The sequence below is a fragment of the Anolis carolinensis genome, chromosome 5 (genome assembly GCF_035594765.1).
Source record: "Anolis carolinensis isolate JA03-04 chromosome 5, rAnoCar3.1.pri, whole genome shotgun sequence".
In the NCBI taxonomy this organism is placed as follows: Eukaryota; Metazoa; Chordata; class Lepidosauria; order Squamata; family Dactyloidae; genus Anolis; species Anolis carolinensis.
Window position 1 is genome coordinate 54522827 of NC_085845.1, and position 26181 is coordinate 54549007.

Genomic DNA, 26181 nt, shown 5'->3' on the forward strand with positions numbered 1-26181 from the left:
TATCAGAGGCATGAAGAATTAATTTTATTGGTAATTATACTCCCGCTCTCATGCACACATACTTGTTTGAGGACTGTGACAGTTGTACATAAAGCTATAACACATACAAGATGAGAACAGCTACTGTACCTTGAATCCCAATATAGAAAACAAGAAATACAAATAAAGATTGTGTTCACCATCAACATTATCATCATTATCACAAAAACAATAACAATTACTACTATTATTGCTATTCACAGTAACAGTAGAAAATTGTTTTAGTGCAACCATCCTGGTTTTGGTATGTGCAATCTAACATCTGTAGCGCAATAGAAACCCAAGGTCCCAACTATGACCTAAATGGTTAAAATGAAACATACTATAGTTCAGAGACATTCCAGTTCAGCTGATTAATATTGGTGTTTCTCTTTGATGTCCTTTTGTTCAAGAAACTATCAAACTATATATTTATGATAATGTTTTTTGCTCAGGTAGCTGTCCACAAAAACAGTGCTTCTGAGGCAGAGTGTGGGACACAACTTCTCTCTTTCCCCAAAGCTTTTTATACTACTCTCAAGTCAGGTACTTTCTGCCTACAAGAACAAGTAATGGGGACACTATGGGCTGCTGTAGGTAAAGGTAAAGATAAAGATTTCCCCTGACATTAAGTCTAGTCGTGTCCAACTCTGGAGGTTGGTGCTCATCTCCATTTCTAAACCAAAGAGCCGGTGTTGTCCGTAGACACGTCCAAGGTCATGTGGCCGGCATGACTGCATGGAGCACCGTTACCTTCCCACCAGAGTGGTACCTATTGATCTACTCACATTTGCATGTTTTCGAACTGCTAGGTTGGCAGAAACTGGGGCTAACAGCCGGCACTCACCCCGCTCCCCGGATTCGAACCGCTGACCTTTCGTCAGCAAGTTCAACAGGTCAACGGTTTAATCCGCTGCACCACCTGGGGCTCCCTGGGCTGCTGTAGAATGGGGGAATTGTCCCCCATCAAGGCTTTTTTATTCTACTATTCTGCAGTAGACATACACCTTTGGATCCTAACTGTGGTCAGTAGCTAATGGTTAAATGCATTCCGTAACTGAACTTTGTGACCAGATTAGAGCACAGATTAGAGTCAGTGTTTAGATACATCTCCAAACAAAAAGACCTGATAAGATCTATCATATGACTTAATGAAAATATAATTAAAACATTCACCTGTGCTAGTTCATTGCTATCCACAAGACCATTGTTGTCCGAGTCATAATATTTAAACATCTGATCCACCAGTAATTTCTTCAAAGCCATTTTGTCTTCAAAACTTCTTTCCCTTGTTTGTAGCATGTATCTTCGGTTTTGTAGATCCAGCAGAAGATTTTTCATCTTGTTGTAATCAACAGACTTACAGTTGTCCCCTGTCAAGATAATGTCATATTTAAGATTATATGAACATTAAAAAGGCATTTGTAGGAGCAAAACAGGTTAGTTTTTCTAGGTAGCACAAATGTTAGCATTTAATCCTGATCTTTAAGCATTTCTAAATACACAGAGACCTGGTCAGACACATCAGCAAAAGAAAAGGGGCCTTCAATGATGAATTTTATGAATGGGGCTGGAATCTTCAGGAGTGCACAATTTGAGAGGCCTGTTAGCAACCTAGTGAATCCTCAGACAGTTTGGAACACTTTGTTTTCTAGAACACTTTGGTCCAGGACACAAATACCAATAATACAGAAAAAAAACCTTGACAGTCAGAAGTCTAAGCAATATAATTGTGTGCATAAATACAAAACATTTTAAGTTAGTCTGTAAGACACACAACATATAAAAAGAAAATAACTTCAAAATCAGTTTGAGAGAAAAGTGAAACTTCCACTGAACTTATTGTTCAATTTTCTACTTAAAAATGCCAATACAATTACCTACCTAATCATTATGCATGCAAATTTTACTTACAGAATTCAATCACTCCCTAACGATGACATTTTTCATATGTCTCTGAAAATAATTTCAGTTCTAAAGTATGAAGAATGTGTCAATTACAGGAGCTAATAAGGCTCACAAACAGAAGTAGAAGGGAGATAGAGAGAACTGTCACCACTGACATGTCAAGCTACTTTGGCATAAATGATATTATATGGATGACGGGGGGGGCAATCTTAATTAAAATACATCTGTTACATCTATGATTTATTTAAAAGTAGTAATTAAGCTCATACTAGGATCTGTATGACAAAATAATTCTGGTATATAGACAACATCATTCATTAGATGAAAACTCTTGTGTTGATTAGTGAACAATCCTACATACTTAAGACCAGTAAATGGATGATAGATAGGCATATATTGCTGATATCTAGAACAGTTATGAAGAGAATTGGCATTTTTTTAAAGAAAAGAATGGAATCTGTTGCATGATTTTTTTCATAGTTACAATTCTAGTCTGATTTTTTTAGCTGCTGAAAAAGGACCTAGTCATGACAGATCATATAACGACATACTCATTTCTATTTAATGTTCCTGATATGCCATGTTCTGTCTATTGGCTCAATCACTGTCACCATGGAACCTATCTTTATTGCTAGCACTATCTCTGATTTCATGTCACTGTCTTATCTTCAGAGTGAAGCAATGTGAGAGGTGGTCTGAATTTTTTTCCCCTAGATGTCAGTTTGCCTCTTTCATTAATATATTAAAAAGGGTAAAGCCAGTCTCTTTGATTTTTTTCTCTAGCTCTCTTTCTAGCACAACCATATACTACAATAGTCCCCATGCCAATGGTTTTCTTGCAGGGATTCATTTTTAGAACAAGGGGCTCTTTCATCTCTGAAAGCACAGTGCCTTTTCATTCTCACTAGTCACTTTTCAGCAGTTAGAGCATACACATGTGTGTATGTATATTTTTATATTGTGTTGTTAGAAGACACACATTGGTAGCTCACTCAAATGAAGAAAAAGATACTAGATTGTTATTTCCCGATACACACATGTCAAATAAGAGAAGAGAAAGAGTTTTCGATAGCTGTCTCCTACTAAAAATGTGTCCCTAGGAGAAACATCTTATTTTTGTAGTGTTTTCTTTCAGGTGCCAGGCAAATTATGGGAACTAGCATTGCGAAGGATCCTTTGGAAAAGTTCCTCTTTGGACTGCAAGTTCCAGAATCCCTTAATTCAGCATGGCAACAGAAATTCTGTGAGCTATTATCCAGAAAATAGCTTTTGCAAGGTCTGGTTTTTGCCACTTCACTGTCCCCAATCTGTTTCTATTAGCTAAGCTATATATTAGACAAACTACCAACATTTACGCATACAATTCTGATGGCGATGTTTGGAGCACTGCAGTATGATAATAGCAGTAATTTACTTCAGCATGTACCTGCTCACTGAACTCTGAATATTATCCTGCTTTTGAATTGCAGTCGGAGCCATCCACAAAAAAAGAAAAAAAAATCCAACATGTTTTCCATTTCAGTCAGAAACTTCTACAAATCAGGTCAATATTTAAACAACTTGCCTGAAAGCCTATCATTATGACCATAATGCATAATAATAATGGTAATAATTTTGTGTAAAGGTGAAAAAGGTATGAACTAGATCATCTGCGGGTGATAAACATATAATGTTATGTTTCTTTTCTAAAGGTCAGGTTGCTATCTTAATTAAGATACTCTCCTTTTCTACTATTTCCCGCAGACATCTGTAAACTCGGTTGTCATTTATTTATTTATTTATTATCTTCTTCACTTCTTTAGTATAGCAATAAATTTTACCAGTTATACAGAAAATATACAATGCTAATTGTACCAATTCCTGAGGAAGAAATCGCCATAACATGTGTAGTGTTTTAGTCTTGGTCCACAAGACAAACCAACTGAGTGATAGAAGCAAAATTAATGCAGGGGAGAGGAAGGTTTTTTCCAATGATAATCCCCAGGCTTTTTTGTGTGTAGAATACAAGAAATGCAGCTCATAAGTTGTAAAGAATGCATGCATTTAATTACCAATATTAAGACTAAGATATATTGCAAGGACATTTCATGTGCTGTGATCTCCATACAAAGAGATATAATTTATTATTCTGCAGGCAATAGGACAACTTTTTTCTGACAAATTATTTCATAACATGTATTTATATCAAATTTTAGAGAATTAGTGATATTTCTCTTGGCTGGTGAGCTGCTTTGGTGCTTCCACAGGTCTTTCAGGGACTATACACTCACACTTACATCTTCTCTCATACACATGTCTGTGGAAAATAGTAGAAAATGAAAATATCTTAAATGATTATGGATGCCTGACCTTTAGAGATGAAAAATAAAATTGATATCAGCTATAGATGATCTAGCTCAAATACAGTACCCTCAAACAGACACAAGTACAGACACAATGACATAATGACTGGCTGAACACACACAAATGTTTCCCAACAACTGATTGAAGAAGGAGACTTTTTAGGTTCATATTTCATTCTGTGATGCTTTTGTCTTTGATGTTTTTGTCTGCTTCCTACAAAAAAACTTACCCATTAATGTGCTTATTTCCCCTGAAGCAAAAAAGAACATTGGTCTTTGGCAAAACTTGGTCAAATTAAGTCTGGCTGAGGCAATTCATTCATGCAGCCTTAGAACTGGGAAACATGTAAGCCTCCATATGCTGTTGGAACTCCAATTTCCGTGATCTCGGCCAGTCAGATGACACAGACATACTGGAAGAAGCAGCAAAAGGTGCCCTATGCTTTCTCATATATGCATGGAGAAGATATATAAATAAATATGGATACATTTTTCATATTTGATTTGGACCTGAGAGGTAATCATAACTAATTGAAACCAACAGAATGTATGAATGGACATTTAGATCACTAACATATGATGAACACACTGCCATTAGTCAATTAAGTCATAAATGGATGTGTGCTGCTGTACACTCAAGGTCCTGTTTATCCTAAATGTAAGAATAGAAAATTGTGAAAAGAGGAGACTACAATGATCAAGAATAATTTGTTTCTCAAAAAAGGTTAGATTACAATTCCTCTGCTCTTTAAAGGAAAAATGCAATATTTTGCATATACAGTAGCAACACAGAGTAGAATAATAGCCAAAGATTCAGGTCAGGAGAGTCAAAGAAAAAAATACTCTTTTATGCAATGCATAAAAATAATTTATGAAATTTGCTGCCAGAGAATATTATGATACTGAATTGGCCACTGGCTGAGATGACTTAAAAAGGAGATGAAACAAAAGGAGACTAATAAATGTGGATCTTACAGCCATATAGCACCTTTATGTCCAGAAGTATTACAACTCTACATAATAGTTTCTAATGGAAAATTTGTATAACCCAACATCTCTAAACCACTGCATGGGATATAAGAGATCTAAGTATTATTTTCTGCAAGGCTCTTTTTGTGGCAGCATGAATGGGACCGATAGAAAGCCAGTTCACCTTTTGTGGTTACTTATGCTTTCACTTACATCACCATCATAATGTTTTATCCCAGGCCTTGCTACAGTATTCAAACAGTTGTGTTGGTTGGTACCTTTGAGCAAGGTCTTCTTGGAATGTTTGCCCACAGTCTGTAGCCTGTTTGGGCAGAATAGGAACAACAAATTTTGCTTGTCTGCAGTCTAATCCTTGGCCATAAATTGGAGGCTTTGGCAGTGCTTTGGTTTTCTTTCTATTAAAAGAGGTTAGTCACTGGGAGATATGGTTCAAAAAGATTTTTATCTGCACTCAGAAAGGCATTCCTTAAAATGATGCAGGGCTTTTGCCTTCCTCATATCAATATTTGTTAGTTTGTCATTTAATTAGACTGCTCCACATTTCTGTCACAGTTTTTCTTTGTAGTGAAAATCAGAGCTGTGACATGCATTGAATGAGTTTCATGTTCCCTATTTGAAATTCTGAGCCAGCACTTCAAGTCTGAAAGCCATCTCTGGGACTCATCTTGCCCGCCAACGTCAAAGTTTACAGAATTCTTGCCACTTCCACCACAATGTTATGCCACCAAGGAGTACTATACCACTTTCTCCCATAACTCATGTTGCAGCATATTTAGAAAACAGATAATAGCTGGATATGTCTCAGCACATGCTCTTACTCCCCGGCAACACAGAAATGACTATGTTAGGGGCTCACACAAATTAAAAGGTAAGTTTTGAGCTGAAGTATTGGAAGACAAAGCTGCAGAGACATGAATACATACATCTCTGTGGCTTTGTCCCCTGATGCAAGATCTCATCCTAGAATTTCTGTGTTTCTGTGTAAATTGGAATGATGGCACCAATGAATAGTCAACCTGCTACATGTATTCCACAGCAAACTATGTAGCACAACTCACTTCAGTCTCTTTATAATACAAAAAAATAATAAAACTTTATTTGTATCCCACCCTATCTCCCCGTGAGGACTCAGGGCAGTTTCCAGCAAACAAGGCAGACATTCAATGCCAGTATCAAAGACAATAAACATACAAATTTAAACAGAAAAAAAACCAAAAATTAAATTTTGACACTAAACATGGTATGACAAGAATTTAAAATGAAGAAATTCATATCAGATTATAACAATTTAAAAGTCAGCCTAGCCAGGGTGAAATTTTGCTCATGCATTTTCCCCCACTTATTATTCTTATTCTTAAACATGTTTGAAAAGAAAATATTGCATGATTTTGTAATATTGCAGGTTCTGAATCTATGTTACATAATCTTTAAATTAAACCCAAGCTTATTGTACTATAGCTATTACTACAAAGTGAGGACTTAGTGTTTGTGTGCTCATGTGTGTATATGTGTGTGTGTAGAAAAAGTGGGCTGGGGCTGTGGCGCAGGCGGGAGAGAAAGCCAGTGCAATTAACTGCAATGAATCACTCTGACCATGACCACTCTGGTCATGAGTTCGAGCCCCACTCAGAGCCTATGTTTGTTTGTCTTTGTTCTATGTTAAAAGGCATTGAATGTTTGCCTATATGTGTAATGTGATCCGCCCTGAGTCCCCTTCGGGGTGAGAAGGGCAGAATATAAATGCTGTAAATAAATAAATAAATAAATAAATAAATAATATATTTAGAGTTAGAACATAACTTTTGCATTTGAACTATTTCTCCTATCTTTTCTAGTGCTTAGCAAAAAGAAAGGAAAAAATGTTAAAATTAATTTGTTAAATTATTAATTCATTAGTTTGCCTGCCAACATGGTTTAACATCATAGATTGCCCGATGGACACAACAATGAGTCACTTCGATGAATTAGGTATTACAAATTATTACCATTTGTTAGGAAAGGTTTTGATCTCTCTGTCCTAAAACCAATAAAGCAGTAGGGCTTTTGCAAAAGAAGGACCAGGACTGGAGTAAATGTACCACATGGCTCTTTCCAGCTTATCTTGTTCTAATCTACCTTCTGCCTCATGGGTTATAGAAGCAAGAGAATTGGAAAAAGAACAATGAACTCCTGCCTAGAATAAAAAAATGGAAAATCTTTGTATTGAAGAAATCTGTAGTTTACTTGCAGAAACTCCTCAGCTATGCCTCTTTCATAAAGTTAGGTCTCATTTGCTATGAAGGTTGATTCCCTTCCCTGATTGTTAGTCTGTACAGATGTTGCTGGAGTATTTCTGGGTGGTGAATAGGGGGACATGTTATCTGGCCTTTATTCTACCTATGACTTTTTAAAAAAGCGAACAAACTAATGTATCTATTCAGAAATACCATTGAAGTCAACAATAGTCCTGTGGCAAGAAAGAAGGAGGTTTTAGGGCTTTGTCAGCAATGCCCAAGTATTTGAGTAAATATTGTGGGCAGCTTTAATGAATTCATCAACATTGGACTACTTCGATCCTTTCCTGGACATTTGCTGCAAACACTTATGATGTGTCATTTGAATAGAGTCAGACAAATAAAAATGAATGAGAGCAAACATGTACATATTGACAATGGCTAGGGGAGATATGAGAAGACAACACTGATCAATGACAAAACTGAAATGAGCAGAGGACTGACTAGGTCCCTTCAGTTCACAGCATTTTAGAAATAAATGATGGGGAGAAAAGTAAAATATAATGTTGGCACTTGTCTGAATCTAAGATGCCCTATAGCTGTGCAGGAACTGTGTATCCATTCGGTGTCCATATATAGCTGTGAGAATGTTGAAATGACTGATTCATATGGATGGTAATATGTTATGAGCTCTTTCCATGGAAAATCATCATGCTATCTAGAAACAGCAAAATATTGGGGGAAAGGGGAATAAGGTTCCCTAAATCTAGTGGCTGGATGGGAGATTTTGGATGGGAGTTGTGTTATTTATTTCCAAGCTCTGATATTGTCATTTATTTGCCTCAAATATATATTTATCATTTCTGAGTGAACTGAAGGCAATTGCTAGAAAAATTGCTGACTCGGTTTAATGAAAACTCAATTAATTGACTACACTGCATTGTAGTATGTCTTATTATGAAATTCAGTACTGTTCCATTATCTGGGAGGAGGTCACAAGGGGGTGCTAGAGAGAGAAAGATAGTCCATTTTATTGGGGGCGGGGGGGGGGGGTGTTGTCAGATGCACTATGCCTGTTTCCTGAGTTTCAATTCATATTGCCCTGATGAAATTTCAAATTTTATATATTTTTCTTCAGAAATAAATAAATGAAGGCATCACCTACAATGCATAGTTCCCAAGGTGCCTTCTTTTGATCAAGGAAAGCAACTTGGGAGAGGAAAACATTTTGGATTTTTTGTATAGAATTTTAAGCAGAAAGAAAAGGTGATTCGTCTAGACTAGAGGTGAGCAATATAGCAACTGCAGTCTTGGTATTGTTGGGAGGAAGAGGTTTCCTTTGCCTACTTAGTGAGGGGTAACTTTCAGGGGCAGGAAGAAACTGGACTCTTGAAGTTTGAGTGAGATGGTAAGGAGTGTCCTCTCATAGGTTGGGATAAGCAACTGAAACCTGTTTTCATTTGATAATCTTGGTGGAGAGGGCACAGCAGATTATGCACTCTTTCTCTTTGTGTTTCTGCATGGCAGGGAGTAGGATTAGAAGGCCCTTGTGGTCTCCAACTCTAAGATTCTCCCTTTCTCTTCCTCCAGCTTCCCTTAAGACTTTTTCCATTTGGCAAATCTGCTTGAGAAGGAACAGCAGGAAAACATAGTTCTGAAAACTTTTTCTCTATTTGTGTGTTCCTCCAAGGAGCAATTGTCACCTCATGGAAAGTCAGCTTCTCCTGTCAAGTTCCCTTGGGATCAGCACATCCTCCTATTCCAGCTGCTGAACATCTGCCCATTTTTCTTGTCTACAACACTGACATTTTATACTTTAAACTTCTCTAAAATTGGTGGCGAGTTGTGCAAAATCACTAACTTTGTGGCTACCTCAGCTCTGTCAAAACACATGTTCATGATCTCCCTATGGAACTAGCTTCCCTGATTCACCTCAGTCTCAGTTTAAATCATGAGCCCAGGAAAGCAGCCCAAATATAAATCAGGGCTGACTTTTTATATCATTCAATCCCACTGATAAAACCAACCACTGTTTGGTTTGACATACTGAGTGATAAAAGAGCATTATTGATCAGTAATGGAATAGATGAGAATGGAAAATATACAAGTGAAATTGACTTTGATAAGGACTAGTATGGCTGTTTTTCTAGAAATGAAACAAAAATTTTGTGCATTGTATTCAGCCTATATGAATGCCATTATTTCAACATATTCCATTCTTCAGAAATAAAAGGTTATGCAAAAAATGTTTATTCTTAAAAAGTGGGACTATACTGAATAAAAGGCTAAATGATTGTGCAGTTAAATGAAACTTCTAATGAAAGATAATACAGCTAACCTTTCCATCCTGTGTGCTTTTTGCATAATTTTAAAGGTTTATTCAAATGATTCATGAGTTCAAGCAATTTGTGTTTTGTTTCTCACCCATCTCTGCCATAATTTGCTTTTCAGTACTTGTGATTTATGTCATCCGTTTTATTGGCTTCAAATAGTGGCTAAGGTAATAAATCCACCTTCTCCTCTCATACCCATGAAGAAAAAGTTATGACAATGAGCCAACAAAACTGTCATTTTTATCCCCATTCTGTATATGAAGCAATTATTCAGAACTGGTGCCTTTTTATCATAATATCAACTTGATGAAACATTTTGCCTCCTTATCTTCAACAATCCATTCCACTGGTGTGGTACTAGTTACTTTGGAAACAGCTATAGATCAAATATTCAAAGTGCTATAGTTTTTGCAGGTGAGCTTTAAGATGTTACACCTAAGAAAGTTGTATATTCTGTTTCAAGGATAGGAAATGATAAACGTCTCAGGGCCCGCCCACACACACACACACACACACACACACACACTGTACTGCATGTTGTACTCCTCAGCATGACAATGTAGACGCTCTCTCAGAAGGGTACCCTTATTGCCTCCATTATGGAAAGGGCTGAACTGATAACAAAGATATTGGTGTGGAATGGGCTGGGCAGGAGTGCTTTTGAACATTGGGAAGTTTCTATCTGGATTTCTGAGTGCCGCAGAGGGTGCGTTCCTTATGGGCTTAGTTTTGAGTACTCTTTATAATTTTTCAGTGGTAATAAGACAATTGTGGTTGCAGGGGATGCAGACCCTGGTGAGTGGTTAACAATAAAGCCCCCATCTCATGGAAGTTGTCCTCCTTTGCCTTACAGCTTGAAAGCTTGAAAGTGGACTAACCACAACACTACAGTAAAACCCTTATATCCATGGGACTCATATCCGAATTTTCATTTATCCGCATTTGACAAAATATGTACTCTCTAGACATTTTAAAGATCTTATATCAACAAACTATGATATTATTGTGCTAAAAACCCTTTATTTCACAAAGACTTGCTATTATCCAAGATTTCATATTATTCATATCATGTCCAGGACCATGTGTTCCACAAATGCAAATATCATACTGTACATACAATAGAACCTTTCACCAGTTAACAGATCACTCTTCATTCTCACTGTGTGCCTTCAAGTCATTTCTAACTTATGGTGACTCAAAGATGACCCTATACTGGGTTTGTTCATCGTTTGTTTTTCAAGATTTGTTCAGAAAAAGTTTGCCATTGCCTTTCTCTGAGGAAGAGAGTGTGCCATGCCTAAGGTCACCCAATAGGTTCCCATGGTATACATTTGAACTCTTGATTTCTACGTGAAAATATACAGGAGTTTTAAAAGCTCCAAATAGAAAAAATGAACAAAGACTATCAAATTCGTGGTTTACTCTGATGGATCATTCATTCCAAATTATGTGCATTACTAAAAGAGTCTGTTATGAAATCCAATTTACCACGTCAAAGCAATTACATATTCTTGGCCCAAAACAGTGAACAAGAATCACGCCTCAATTCCAATTTAAGCAGTTCATCAATAATATAAATTAATGACTGAGAAAATACAAAATGTAAAACAATCAATAAAACAGAATAAACTTCCAATTACTTAAACTGACATGTTTTGCCAAATAAATCAATTAGATGGCATGGATAGCTTTTTTTTTGCACTGTGTGGAAAAATAAATTGAATAGTTTTGAACATTTAAAGGAAATAATATATTGCTTTTATTCAATAGAAAACAATTTCAAAATTTGTTTAAATAGTTGTTTTTGTGACTTGGCTTTTCATTATCTTGCATAGCTGTTCAACATTGTGGTATAATTGGCAATAAAGAGATGATGTAGCAAATGTTGGAAGAGTGAATGTGCTATTTCTAAAATAGATTCAGATGATCATATTACCTCAGGTGCAGAGTGAAAATTATTGCATGCATATCTGGCTGTAGGAAGTTTTTATCACCGAGTGATCCACTGTTTTGTGAATGCTTTCAAATGGCACAACAGCAGGGGAATAATCTTCGCTTAATTTGCAAGGGGTTGCTGAGGTTTCAGAGTCTCTCTACCCTCCCTCTAGCCAACCTGATCAAGATTACTATTTCATAGGTCTTGATAGCAAAAGTGGAACAACAACCTGTTCCTTCTTGCTTAGGTGAGGGTAGATCCCCGGGCAGCAGGTTGCTCATCATTACACAACAAATATATGCACTTAGACAGTGGTTCTCAACCTGGGGTCCCCAGAAGTTTTTGGCCTACAACTCCCAGAAATCCCAGCCAGTTTACCAGCTGTTAGGATTACTGGGAGTTGAAGGCCAAAAACATCTGGTGACTCCAGGTTGAGAACCACTGCACAAAGGCTTATCACTCACCAGTTATTTAACCAGTAGAAAGATGCTGTCATGTTAGAAGTGATAAATTGTCTCATGGTGATGGGTGATTATTGATTCTTATTATTATTCATTTATATCCCATCTTTTACCCAATAATGGGACTCAAGGTGGCTAACAACATATTTAACAGCAATTCAGAGGACATAAATGCTATACAAAAATTTTGATAAAAGTTACAATAAAAACATCATTTAAAAAGCAACTAAACATTGTCTCATGTTAAAACATTAAACATTTGTACATTCCTTATGCTGGGTGAAAAAGCCATGTACTAAATACTGTGCTTTAAATCTAAACCAGTGGGAAAAAACATTATAAATTTAAAATAATAAACATTAAAGATAACATAAGCCAGAATTTTTATTGTCATCTGATAACGTATTACTTATTAATTATATTTCCTTTACATTGGCTTCTGTGCATTTATACTTAGAAGAAAGTCTAAAATGGAATTCAATTATATTTAATCTTAGTCAAATGTGAACAGGATTATAGCCTCCTTTTGAAGGAGGGATGTGAAATAGTTGTGGAGTGGGTTTGGATGTGTCTCCAGAACTGTACAGGATTCAACAATCTGTGTAGAAGAATATTAGTTTTCATTTAATTATATCAAAGCCCTGGTTTATTCCTTAATCTTTAACATTCACAATACTAAATTGGTATTAATCAGAGCTTGGAACATTAACTTAAAAATTAATTTGTTTCTCTAATAGTGAACTCAGAAATTAATTTGGCATTGATACCATTAATAGTGAAAATCCTTAATTCACTCTATTAATGATTATTTTAATCCCTGCTTTGAAAACACGGACAGTCTTTATACCAGAACCCCTGCTCTATGTAAAGCATCTGTAGTCTGCAAACCATAGCAAATTTCACTGCATACCCTTCCAGGCAGCCTCAAACTGTGGCCCTCCAGCTGTTTGGGCCTCCAGCTCCCACAAGCCCTAGCAGCTTGTTCAATGGTCAGGAACTCTGGGAGTTGGAGGCCTAAACAGCTGGAAGACTGCAGTTTGAAGATGTCTGCTTTAAGTAGTTCCTTGTTTCTAACACCAGAACCCACCCGGGGAGAGCACAGATGAGCTCCCTCTATCAACTCCAGCCCCATGTGGGGACATGAGAGAAGCCTCCCACAAGGATGGTAAAATATCAAAAACATCCGGGCGTCCCCTGGGCAACGTCCTTTCAGACAGCCAATTCTCTCACTCCAGAAGCAACTCCGGTTGCTCCTGACACGGAAAACAAACAAACAAACAAACAAAAAACTCCAGAACAAGGGATAAGGGCGGAAGAATAGGAAAGTGACATACCAAAACTCACTATTCATTATGCCAACAATTTTACAAAATGGCTTTGTTAAGTTAAAAACAAAAAAATGTTGCTCCTCATTTTTAAAACAACCCAACCAAAAAACAAAACCTAAGTTCTGATATTGGTATCACATCAAATGTACTGAAGTTGAATTAAGAGACATCAAATTAAAGAGAATGGCTACTTTCTGGACCCTGGAATAATTATGTTCTCAATCTGCCTTAGTTATGGATGCTTGACATGGATAGCAACATGGATAATTGTAGTGGAAGATACATTGAGAGGTATACAGAGATGATTCAAACATCTGCTGTTTAGGCAGAAGAGGCATATCCTCATTAAGATCATTTAGGGATTTTAAACATCTGAGGACATGGCTTTTTTTTTTTTTTTTAAAAAGAGAGATATATTATTGTACCTTTTAGAGCAACAAGAGTAATTACCAAAACGTTCAACTGCAAGTGGTAGCTTTCCATGGGATTTCTTTTAGGCACTGGACTAACTCTAGCTATGTGAGAGCCTCTGAAGTCTCTTGGACAGAAAGAATGATGAGAAAGTTTTCCTGCACCAGCTTACATTTGCCCTTCTTTTAGAAACCACAGCCCAGCCAAGCTGCAGAATTGTTGTTCTTGCTGTTTTTGTTGCAGTTCTGTATTTTCAAATAATTTCTGACTTATAGTAACTCTATGGGCAAACCTATCGGGGGGTTTCTAGGCAAGATTTATTCAAGGGCATTTTGCCTTTACCTTCCTCTGAGGCTCAAAGGTTGTGACTTGCCAAAGGTCACCCAGTGAGCTTCAAAGCCAAGTAGAATGCAAACCCTGGTCTCCAGAGTCATTGCTGAATGCCCAAACCACTATACCAGGTTAGCTACTGAATAATAGCATTATCATTCCACTTTAACTATTTTGGTTACATCCTGGGATAGGTCTTGGTGGATGGATTTAGAACTCTCAACCAGAGTACTACAAGGCTTCACCAAACTACAAATCACAGGATTCCATAGGTTGGAGCCATGGCAGCTAAACTAAAATGTTAGCACTGTTATGGTGTAGTATGAATGGGTCCCACTCTTTCTTCTGTGCTAGTGTGTCTCTTAATTCTTGGCCGGTCTTTGTCCTAACTTCCAGTTTTCTCCCCAATGCCACTTTTTCTCCTCTGGGTTTAGCTTGTTCCTTAGTCTTGTCTACTATCCAGTTCAGTCTTACTTTTGGTTTCCTCCTCCTCCCTCTAGAGCAGAGGGACTTTATAAATAACCCAATTTATTTGAGAATTGATTTTTTTCTTTCTGAGATGTTCATAACTCAGCAGTGATTCTCAGGCTGTCACATTGCCTTCTTTCCTTTGTTAGCCAAAAGACAGTCAGTTTCAAAAGATGAATCACCAAAAGTACAATAGAAAAAGTCCATTAAAGTTAATAGAACCTAAATGCTTTACTGTGTGCTAAAGTCCTATTAATTTCAATATAATCTCCTTTCCTCTAAGGGAAAAAATATCCTGTATTTTGCCTGAAATGACTTCATTTTTAGTTGAAAGAGGGGAGAGATGAGCAACACAGACAGAAAAACATATATGTTGAAATAGGATTGAGAAATGACTAGCTATTCTAAAGACAGTAGATCTCATCTAATCTTTCAAACTGTGCAGGGTCAGCCCTAGTTGATAACTGGATGGGAGACCCACTAAGGAATGCTGGGCCTATAGACGTTCATAGAAAGACAATGGCAAACCATTTCTAAATATTCCTTACCTAAGAAAACCTATGAAACTCACAGAGTCATACCCTACGTCTCCAAGATGCCTGAACACATATATGTACCCAATATAGAAAAGATAACCATGTTGATGAAATTCTTAGCTATCTGGATTGGAATTTAAAATTGGATCACTTATAATGCTTACAATTATTAGAATGTTATTATTCAAAGCAATGCTATGTCAGTCTACACTGTCAAAACAAAATGGTAAGAATGTTTCTTGAATTGGGTCCAAATTTAATTCCCATGTACTAAATTATAATTTTTTCAAAGCTTAATTACATTCTTCTTCCACACATTCATTAACTGATAGTATTCAAAATACATGAGTCATGAAATACAAAAGCAGAAACTTGTTTCAGATCAGCAGATTGTCAGAAAATACCATGTTATTTGGGGTGGGGGTGCCTCATTTTATGTCTTCTAGGCACCATTTCCAAATTTGAATGAGGTTTATGTAAACTCTCCTTTACATTCATTAATAATCAGTATAACGTACATTACTATGGCTTCCACTATCAGAATGCAGTCAGTCTCTGATGTCTTAAAGCACGCACGCACACCCGCACACACACACAGAGTTATTCATTTATTATTACTTGAATGATGACTTATACATGAAGACAAGCACTATCTAGTTGGAATTAAACTAATATTCAAAGACTGACTTTAGAATTTCAGAACATTTAGTTCACTTGTATTGTACCAGCAGTGCCCCTACTTCTTGTGTTCTTGAACAATACAGTCCTAAAACAGCTCAGCAGTTGTCATATTGTCAAGGAAGGATAAACAACATGAATAAAAAGACTGTCTTGGGAAACTGATAACTACAAATCGATACTTTGTTTTGCAAGTTTAATAGTGCTTCTGAAACCGAAAGACTTTGTAGATTAGAAACAATTAAGGAATATTACTGCTGGGATATTTCCTCTGCAGGAATGCAATAATTCCCCCCTATCTGTTATACATTTGAAATTAATTTAGTGTATTCTGATATAGAATATTTTTATTAACTGGGAACATGTTATGTCAACAGTTATGTAAGTTCAATTGATTTAATGTGTTTATTCTATTTAGGGCTAACAGTCTTTTATGTAGCAGCCCCCGGTGGCACAGTGGGTTAAACCCTCGTGCCGGCAGGACTGATGACTTGAAGACTGGGTTAATGACCTAAAGGTTGCCGGTTCGAATCCAACCTGGGGAGAGCGCAAATGAGCTCTCTCTGTCCTCTATCTATGTGGGGACATGAGAGAAGCCTCCCACAATGATGGTAAAAAAAATCAAAACATTCGGGTGTCCCCTGGGCAATGTCCTTGCAGACGGCCAATTATCTCACACCAGAACCGACTTGCAGTTTCTCAAGTTGCTCCTGACAAAAAAACCCCACTTCCATTGACCTACTAAGTTAAAATTGACTATTTTTGACACCCTCTGAGCTATTTAAGGCGTACAGGCCTTTTAAAAAAGAGTAAACCTGAAGTAAAACAGAAAGTGACTTCTGGACACTATCTGTTCGTTTGGGGTTTTTTTTTTTTTTTGGTTTTTTTAAAATTTACTTCTGCGTCTAAAATGGCCCATGGGGGCTAAAATATGTAATGTGTCTCTCATAGATGGCATTGTGGGGAATTTGGAATAATTTTTGTTTTAGTTTCAGGTGGTGGGTGCAGTGGGCATTGAAGCCCTCCAAAGTCTCCAGGCAGGTTTATGTATTTTACGTGTCACAGGACTAAATGATGTAGTATTACTGATATTGAGAGAATTCCTTTTTTCTTTTAAAATGCTTGCAAGAACAGAAGCAGAGCTTTCTGGATTAAGACCAAAATCCTATCCCAGCATTCTTTTTCTGAAATGGCCACTCTGATCTCTGTGGGGATTACACAAAACCGAACATGAAATCAATAGGCGTGTAATGCTGCTGATCATCAAAATATGTTATTTTGAAGGGATGCTTAGCAAGTGAATAAATCAACATTTACTTTCTAGATCAACAAGTTTGAGAAAACTGAATTGGGGGGGGGGCTTCGCGGGCAGGTTTTCCACTTATACTGAAAGATGTTTTGGATGCTTTCAAGTAATCACTTGAACAACTATAAAGTGTACAAAGTGTGATGCTCAATCATTAATCAGAGGAAGGAGAGAATCATCTTCAACCATGATCTGAATGCTATTGATAATTTCAACTAATCTACACCTGTTGAATCAATGGACAGGGCCGGCCCCACTCATGCGGCAGCTGACGCCGCCGCCTCGGGCGCAGGCCCGGGGGGGCGCCGTCAGGCTGGGCGGGAGGCGGGGCACCGCCCTGACGGTGCCCCGCCTCCCGCCCAGTGCGCCCTGGCCCGTCTGGCCTGCTAGAAAAGGCCAGACGGGCGAGCGGGAGTAGCGTGGGAGGCGGGGCCAGCTCTGACGCCGCTCCCCCCCCCGCCCAGCGTGCCTTGGCCCTGCCTCCCACGCAGCGTGGGAGGCGGGGCCAAGGCACGCTGGGCGGGGGGGGGGAGCGGCGTCAGAGCTGGCCCCGCCTCCCACGCTACTCCCGCTCGCCCGTCTGGCCTTTTGTAGCAGGCCAGACTCAGCGGAGGTTTCTCCAGGCCGCGATTGCGGCCTGGAGGAACCTCCGCTGAGTCTGGCCTGCTACACAAGGCCAGACGGGCGAGCGGGGGTAACGTGGGAGGCGGGGCCAGCTCTGACGCCGCCCCCCCCGCCCAGCGTGCCCTGGCCCCGCCTCCCACGTTGCGTGGGAGGCAGGGCCAAGGCACGCTGGGCGGGGGGGGGGGAGCGGCGTCAGAGCTGGCCCCGCCTCCCACGTTACCCCCGCTCGCCCGTCTGGCCTTGTGTAGCAGGCCAGACTCAGCGGAGGTTCCTCCAGGCCGCAATCGCGGCCTGGAGAAACCTCCGCTGAGTCTGGCCTGCTACACAAGGCCAGACGGGCGAGCGGGGGTAACGTGGGAGGCGGGGCCAGCTCTGACGCCGCCCCCCCGCCCAGCGTGCCCTGGCCCCGCCTCCCACGTTGCGTGGGAGGCAGGGCCAAGGCACGCTGGGCGGGGGGGGGGGGGAGCGGCGTCAGAGCTGGCCCCGCCTCCCACGTTACCCCCGCTCGCCCGTCTGGCCTTGTGTAGCAGGCCAGACTCAGCGGAGGTTCCTCCAGGCCGCAATCGCGGCCTGGAGAAACCTCCGCTGAGTCTGGCCTGCTACACAAGGCCAGACGGGCGAGCGGGGGTAACGTGGGAGGCGGGGCCAGCTCTGACGCCGCCCCCCCGCCCAGCGTGCCCTGGCCCCGCCTCCCACGTTGCGTGGGAGGCAGGGCCAAGGCACGCTGGGCGGGGGGGGGGGGAGCGGCGTCAGAGCTGGCCCCGCCTCCCACGTTACCCCCGCTCGCCCGTCTGGCCTTTTGTAGCAGGCCAGACTCAGCGGAGGTTCCTCCAGGCCGCAATCGCGGCCTGGAGAAACCTCCGCTGAGTCTGGCCTGCTACAAAAGGCCAGACGGGCGAGCGGGGGTAGCGTGGGAGGCGGGGCCAACTCTGGCCCCGCCCCCCGCCCAGCGTGCCCTGGCCCCGCCTCCCACGCTGCGTGGGAGGCGGGGCCAGGGCACGGGGGGCGGGGCCAACTCTGGCCCCGCCCCCTCACTATTCGCCCTGGCCCCGCCTCCCACGCAGCGTGGGAGGCGGGGCCAGGGCACGCTGGGCGGGGCCAGGGCGCCGGTGGCGGGGGCACTTTTCAGCACCCCCGCTTTACATCAAAAAATATCTCCGGCCGGCCCTGTCAATGGATATACATAGGTTTTGATTGACTGTTTAACAATGTGTCTATGCTGCTTGGGACTACCAAAAGGATTGAAATCATAATATTTATATCTTTATTTTATTTATTTATTTGCATTATTTTTATCCCTATATAGGGACGCAAGATGAAACACAATATGCAACACAATATTTATAATTTTTTGCTTTCTAGAAAAACTGGGAAATATATCTATATATCCAGGTCCATGAACATATTCTGTTGTCTTAATTTTCTAAACAATAAAGTTATTTATAGAAAGTTAAAGGACAATGTGCAGTGGGCCCTCAGTTTCTGCTGCGGTTTGTTTCCAGGATCCCACATGAATATCAACATGCATGGATGCTTAAGTCCAATTCTAAACATTGTTAGAGTCAAATTATGTTCCATATATAAAATGACAAACAACTCACACAAGTTCTAAAGAGAGTCTGAGGATCTGTGAAATGTCAGAAAGCTACAGTTTGGTATGCCTACTAGGGGTGTGCAAATCTTTGTTTTTAAATCATATGTTATATGTAATTAATAAATTTTGTATATATGAACAGATATTAAGAAACACCGGGAGAGGGGGTGCCCACACAAAAACTGAAGAATAAAATGTCGTCCAATACTTTTTCATTTTCATTCAGCACAAGTGAGGTGAAGCCAAAAAGGCTGCCATTCCTCTTTAAATTAAGAAGAAAGGCTTCTTCTTACCATGAAGAGAGGAAAGCAGAAAGGTGGGATGAGCTGAATGAGCTAGGAAAGAGATTGAGAGAGCAGAACACAGAATTCTGGGAAATGTAGTTTGGGAAGGCAAGGAGCCCTGCGACAGAGACTTTAAAAGGCCCTGCCCTAAACTACATTTCCCAGAATTCTGCTTAGCATCAGAAAGCCCCAATTAGGATAGGGAAGATATTTGTCTCTCCTAGCAATAACCAGAGTTCCAATAAATTGTTGAATTAGCAAAGAGGAGGACTGACACTTCAATACTAGTAAGAAAATCTGTGCTGGACAGGGAAGAAATCCCTAAATTGAAGGGATAAAGACATTGGTTAAAGACATCAAATGAAATAGCTGTTGTGGCTTTTCCCAAAAAAATCCCAAAAAATCTGTAGATGTTTGAATATTTCTGAAACTTGGAGGGAATGATCCCCTGTTATCTTGTGTCATTGTATAGAAACTTCAACATGATAGCTCTTTTTTTAAAAAAGAAATGTTTGTAAAAATGTTGTAAATTCCTAAAAAATCTGTGGATGAGTATAACATTCTGAAACTTGATAGGCCAACAGTGGTAAATATCTTCTATAATTGTAACAAGCCATTAGCTTTAACAATGAGAGAGAAAGGAGCCCCTGAAGTTTTCCCATTGGCACAATTACTTAACAAAAAGTAACGAAAAAGTAATTAACTCATTATAGTTACGATACAGACTCTGTCCAATTTGTAAACACTTTAAAATGTTTTTCTTTCAGCCCCTAATTTCACAATGAGTATTGGAACATTTTTTTCATTGATCACACCAGTCTATTGCCTACACTTCAGCATAGTGTTCCATGAGTAGCAAAATCAAGATTTACATTTTGGATTTCCCCACCCCACCCTACCCCTTCAATATTTTTGAGTTGTGTTTGGTAAAATCTGAGGGCCCAGAGCCTATGGATATATAGAGCTAACTGGAGATAAACACATCATGAGTGAGTCATGTGAATTTATTATTTCCATCCACCTTAAAATGTATGAGTTTTTACTAAAGACTTTGTCACATTGCAGGGGATAGCAAGGGGGCCTGTAGGTCAGTGGGGCAAATTGTGGGGTAGTGGGGCGAATCTGTCACTCAGCACCCCACATCGCCCACATCACCCACTTGCTCAACACACGCTGGAAAGTGTAGCTTTCCATCGTGTACCTGCATTGTTCCCATTATTCCTAACCTGAACACGGGCCGTCTGCCATGTTCAGTTTTTCCCCTCCTACCACGCTGCCTCCACACAGCCAACACAGATCTTCACCGGAAGAAGTTGTATGTTGTGGGATAAGATCCAGTGGCCTCCATGCCGGCTGTGTGGAGGAAGTGTGCTACGATGAGGATTTTTACTAATGTGATGAGATCCTTAGTATGAAAGACTGGAAAATCTGCCGTTTGTTCTTCTACTTAGATCTCTATTACATGCCACATATGCACAAACCGAATGAAACCTATTGGTCTGATGAAGATTAAATTAACTCCATTAATTCCTAATGAGCTACATTAATCACTAACAAGGCTACATTCACTTTGTTTTCTGTAAATTCAAATAAATTTAAATGGGATAACCTAACATGGCATTCACTTTCCTTACTATTAAAAATATCAAGATGGGATGAAATCAGAACTATACAAGGCAGTCTGTCCCCAAGGACATTGTTCTTGAAAGTGAAGGTTAAGACAAGAGTTCAAATCAGTTCTGCATTTTTCTCTGCCCAACCATTGCTGTCAGATCTTCTCCCATAAGACTCAGATAGTTTTTTTACCTGTCACTATTTATCCAAACAGACAACATGAAAGGGAGAAAAAGCAACAGTTATATATTTCAAGATACCGAATGGTTAAACAATCAAAACAAAAGCTGCCACTATTTTTTGGCTTTAGATTTCAGAAGTTTAAGGGAGCTTTTGGTTCACTCATTCACCTCAAAAAACCTATTTTGTTTTTGGAGCAGACATAATGTCCAAATCAGCTTTTGTATTCCCATCCTGTTGAAACTGCAACCAAATGGTATGTGAATATCAAAACACAATGATTACCGAATGGTCACAATCATTTTTTCTCTTTTCAGAGAGACAGGTCACTAAACTATTCTAAAAAAAAGAAAGAGGTTTCTTTGTGCAGATGCTTCACAGCTAAACTCAATATATTTTTACTCACCTTTCACCTCGCCTCATTACATCAGAATTCACTTCTACCGCACAAGGGGCAGAAAGCAAAAGAAATCTCAAATGGTACCAAGTTACTCATTCCTCTCTCTTTGTAGTTACCATGCAGGGCAATGGGATGCATTTCAGTGGGGAAAGTTGAGGAAAACGAGATATCATCTACCCATGTGTGAGTCCCAATCTGAATTGGGAAACTGCATACATAGTGCAATGTCTTAACAGAGGAGTTCCTGAACTCCATAATAACATTTGATTTTATCCTTAGCAGCAAGACTCACTTGTGAATATTTGGCTTGTTATATTTTCTTTTAAATAGAAGGTAATACAAAAATTGTACTTTGAGTGTACCTTAGGCTTTGAGTGTACCTTCTTCTACCTCCCCACCTTTCCTTCTACACTGCTAACACCTTTAATCAAATATTAATCTGCAGAATCTACTATAGATCCTATTGACCAGAGAAATTAATGCTATAACATGGCTTCTTCCATCTCTTATTTCTATTTGTCATTTGTGGTTCAATGCAAAAGTATATCATCCAAACAGATTTTAACCTATCACTAGTTCCATGATCAAGAGAAGAAGAGCAGATCAAAATGGGCTGCTTTTCATTTTTTATTTTCTGTTCAATATGTGGATCCTTCTCATCTTTTCACTGTATGCATGTCTGGTAATTCTAATGTTTTCTGGATTTAGGCCACTAATTGCACATGGGTTATTTGGGAGATTATACTAAACCTTTTTGAGTTGCAGTCACTATTAAAGAAAATACCAGCAAATGTGATGTCCCTAACTACGTCTAGCAGGCCAAACAAAATATTTTATCTCCTTGCTAAGAGATTAATTTTACATGTTTAGTTATAATCCATGTTTGAAATGGATGCTAACAAAAAATCCACTGTATTTCTGATAGGTAAGTCAATCCCATAATACCACTTTATTTGGATTGCAATCCATACATGACTTTCTGACTCATTCAATATTTTTTTTAAATCTATAATTATGCATTACCATACTCATTTAGAACTATTCAGTGTAACCAAGATCTCTTCATAGACAAAATGTTTCGTTCAAGCAATTGAGCAGATTACTTCACTCTTTCAAATAAGAATTAATGGAAATATAAAATTGGATTTATTGAGTGATGGCAGATGGCTAGGCGATTTTATAGAGGTGTGACTTGTCTAATTTGCAGCAAGAGTGAGCCCAACCTCTTGTTATGGACAAAAGGTTAGTTCTGCATTGCATTAAGAACTTTTTGCTTGATTAAATGTCAGAAGAGAGTCACACAATTTTCTTAGCTTCTCAGATATCAACATATCCAATTTAGATGATGCCTTGCTAATGAAAAAGCCACAGAACAGAAGCTCAGTTAACTTTTAAAACACTAGTATTTCATAATACTAAAAATAAATCAACATTTTATACCTATAGAAAGGGATATAAGTGTAATTTGAGATCTACAAAATGTCTTAATCATCCATACTTCATTATGTTCCTAATCAACTATTTAATCTGACCCTTTCTCTCCTTCATGCCTCTATGGATACAATAACTATCCTATTCACCAATGTTGTAAACTTGCACAGTGCTTTAAAATACAATAGGGAAATGCTTGGGACAATTATTGGGGATAAATATTTATGACTTCAGGCATATTTTAAAAATAAATAAGTGTTATAACATAAAAGAAGAAAGTTCAGGACAATGGTATAGGTCAGCGGTTCTCAAACTGTGCTCCAGGGAGCCCTTGGGGTTTCACGAGAGGTGCTCAGGAGCTCTACAGGTGCCCCACCTCCTCTGGGGTTTCTGCTATCATCATCATTATTATTATTATTATTATTATTATTATTATTATTATTATTATTATTATTATTATTCCAAAGGCTGGATGGCCATCTGTGGGGGTGCTTTGATTGTGTTTTCCTGCATGGCAGAAGGGGGTTGGTCTGGAGGGCCCTGGAGGTCTTCCACTGAAATATTGTTAAGTTTATGTTGGTTAAAATTGCTCTGAATTTTAATTACTGTATTTTTTGCACTGTGTGAAGTAGTCCACACAAATATTCTTAATCCATCTGCCACTGGCCCGGCCCATGCTTGATACATATACATTATATATCATATAATATATAATATAATGCAGAAACATTTCTTGGGGCTCCACAAGAAACTTCGGCTTCAAAAAGGGTTCCACAGCTGAAAAAGTTTGAGAATCCTGATATAGGGAATAAGAATGTGCTCATAATCTTTTGCTCATAATCCAAAGTAGGTCTGCCCATATTTGTTTTCATGAAGAAAAACAGATGTGTCTATGAATTTTATTTCCAGTGCCTGTCTCATGCTTTTAGGATATACTTATTTAACATTGTGGTGTTTGGATAAACTGAGTGACAACACTATTATTAACTCTGCCCAATATAAATTAATTCATACCTAAAATAAAGCAGATCTGAGTAAGATTTAAAAAACAAAAAACAAAAAAATACTCCAACTCATTTTATGCTATTTCCCCCTCCTAGAATTGTATTTTCTGGGTTCTTTAATATGTTTTCGGTGCTTTTTTTAACAAATCCTTTTCTAACAAAGCTAAACAAAGGACCAAATTATATGTGGTCTATAATAGCTTAATTGCCTTTGAAACCTATCAAGAAATACAACTAATAATTGATTGTATGTGGATATTGTAATTTCTACTTTTAGTACTCAAATAAAACACATTCTGTGTGCTAGGCTTGTTCTTCCACATAAATATATAACTGCCATGTTGAAAAGCAATTTGTTGAATATGTTTATACAAACTGTAGCTAGAGAATATATAATTGTAGTTCACCTCCAATATGATGGAAGACCTCTATTTCCCAACCAAGGCATTGGAAATTAAATAAATGAATTTCCCCTCTGTTTTGTAACACACGATTAAATAAGTGGCTTTGCTAAATGGTTCTAGATGGTATTTCCACAATTCATTTCCTGCTCAAATGAATCTAGGTCGTTTAGGCTCTATTAAGAATGGCATTCTTAATAATGTAGCAAAGGGAGTGAGTACAAGTGTTGATCAAACTTTTAATGAGTATCAGCATATCTTATGAACTTCCAAATGAGTACAATAGGTAATTTGGGAGGTAATTTGTAACCCCATATTTGCTTTCCCAAATATTTCAACACACCTAGGGGATGCTGATGACTCTGAGATCAGTCAAGCAGTGGTTCAATTCCAAGATTCAGTCCGAAATTAGAAGGCACTATCCAAGGTATTGACTACTATGTTGCAAATAAGCTTGGCACCTTGGATAGCTTCTTTGAAGTCTATACAATAAAACCTAGGGAAAATTCACTGCCTCAGTGACTTTGGAGTCACCGTCTCCACTGTATAATCCAAATGAACATGCTTCCAAGAACTCATGGAACTTAAAACTATTAATTAATCTCTCTAAGGTTTCTGAAAATAAAAATTTAATACAGTTTCTACATCCCCATTTAATATAGAAGCAAGGAAATATGAGTCCATGTGCTGTGTGTCCAAATAGATTTAAATAATATTCTGCCTATTATTGTATTATTATGAGCAGATTTTCAAATATGTGACAGAAAATAATAGCCCACAATACCTAGTGTTCATTGGAAACATTGAAATACTAACCAGGGTTGACACTACTTAAGTTCAAAAATCAGATGTGATCTTCATAAACCTTGCAAAGCTATATTTATAGTGTTGAGTTTCCCATGTAAACAGCAAGGGATGGAAACTTATAACCCAGGTCTTCCTATTAGCACTATACTGCTATTTATCCTTTTCCCACTCGAGATAAATGTGAAAGGAAAACTGGGGTGGTGCATGCCATGGAAAGGACAACTAGGATACTTTCAAGGAATGAGGTTTTTGAAAGTAATGATGCTTCTGATGATACCAGAAATATGATGGTTGATGATACCAGAAATATGATGGTTAACAGAATTTTAAAGGCCAACTATTTTGATTCCATTTCAAGGGTAGTAGCACAATGCAAGTCTCACATGTTCAATTCCAGAGCTTGCTCAAAGAACTTCACCCAACACTATATCATTTCTTTTTAATCAACTTCAAAGATTGTTCTTAATGTAAAACCTAAAGGAAAATGATTCATTATCTTTTTTTAAAATAAAAAATAGCAGTTGCATGTCAAGTTTCCTGATTATAATTGAATTCATCGTATGCTCTTCTGACATCTTTTTTTT

At 38.6% G+C, this 26181-nt stretch overlaps 1 protein-coding gene across 2 annotated transcripts in view; it reads right to left on the reverse strand.

The window, feature by feature from the left end:
• Positions 1 to 26181, reverse strand: part of fstl5 (follistatin like 5) — a 452120-nt gene that overhangs the window by 198996 nt on the left and 226943 nt on the right. For both annotated transcript variants that reach the window (XM_062981258.1, XM_062981257.1), the window contains exon 5: positions 1195 to 1391. In XM_062981258.1, coding sequence (XP_062837328.1) covers positions 1195 to 1391 — 197 coding nt within the window. The remainder of the gene's footprint in view (positions 1 to 1194; positions 1392 to 26181) is intronic.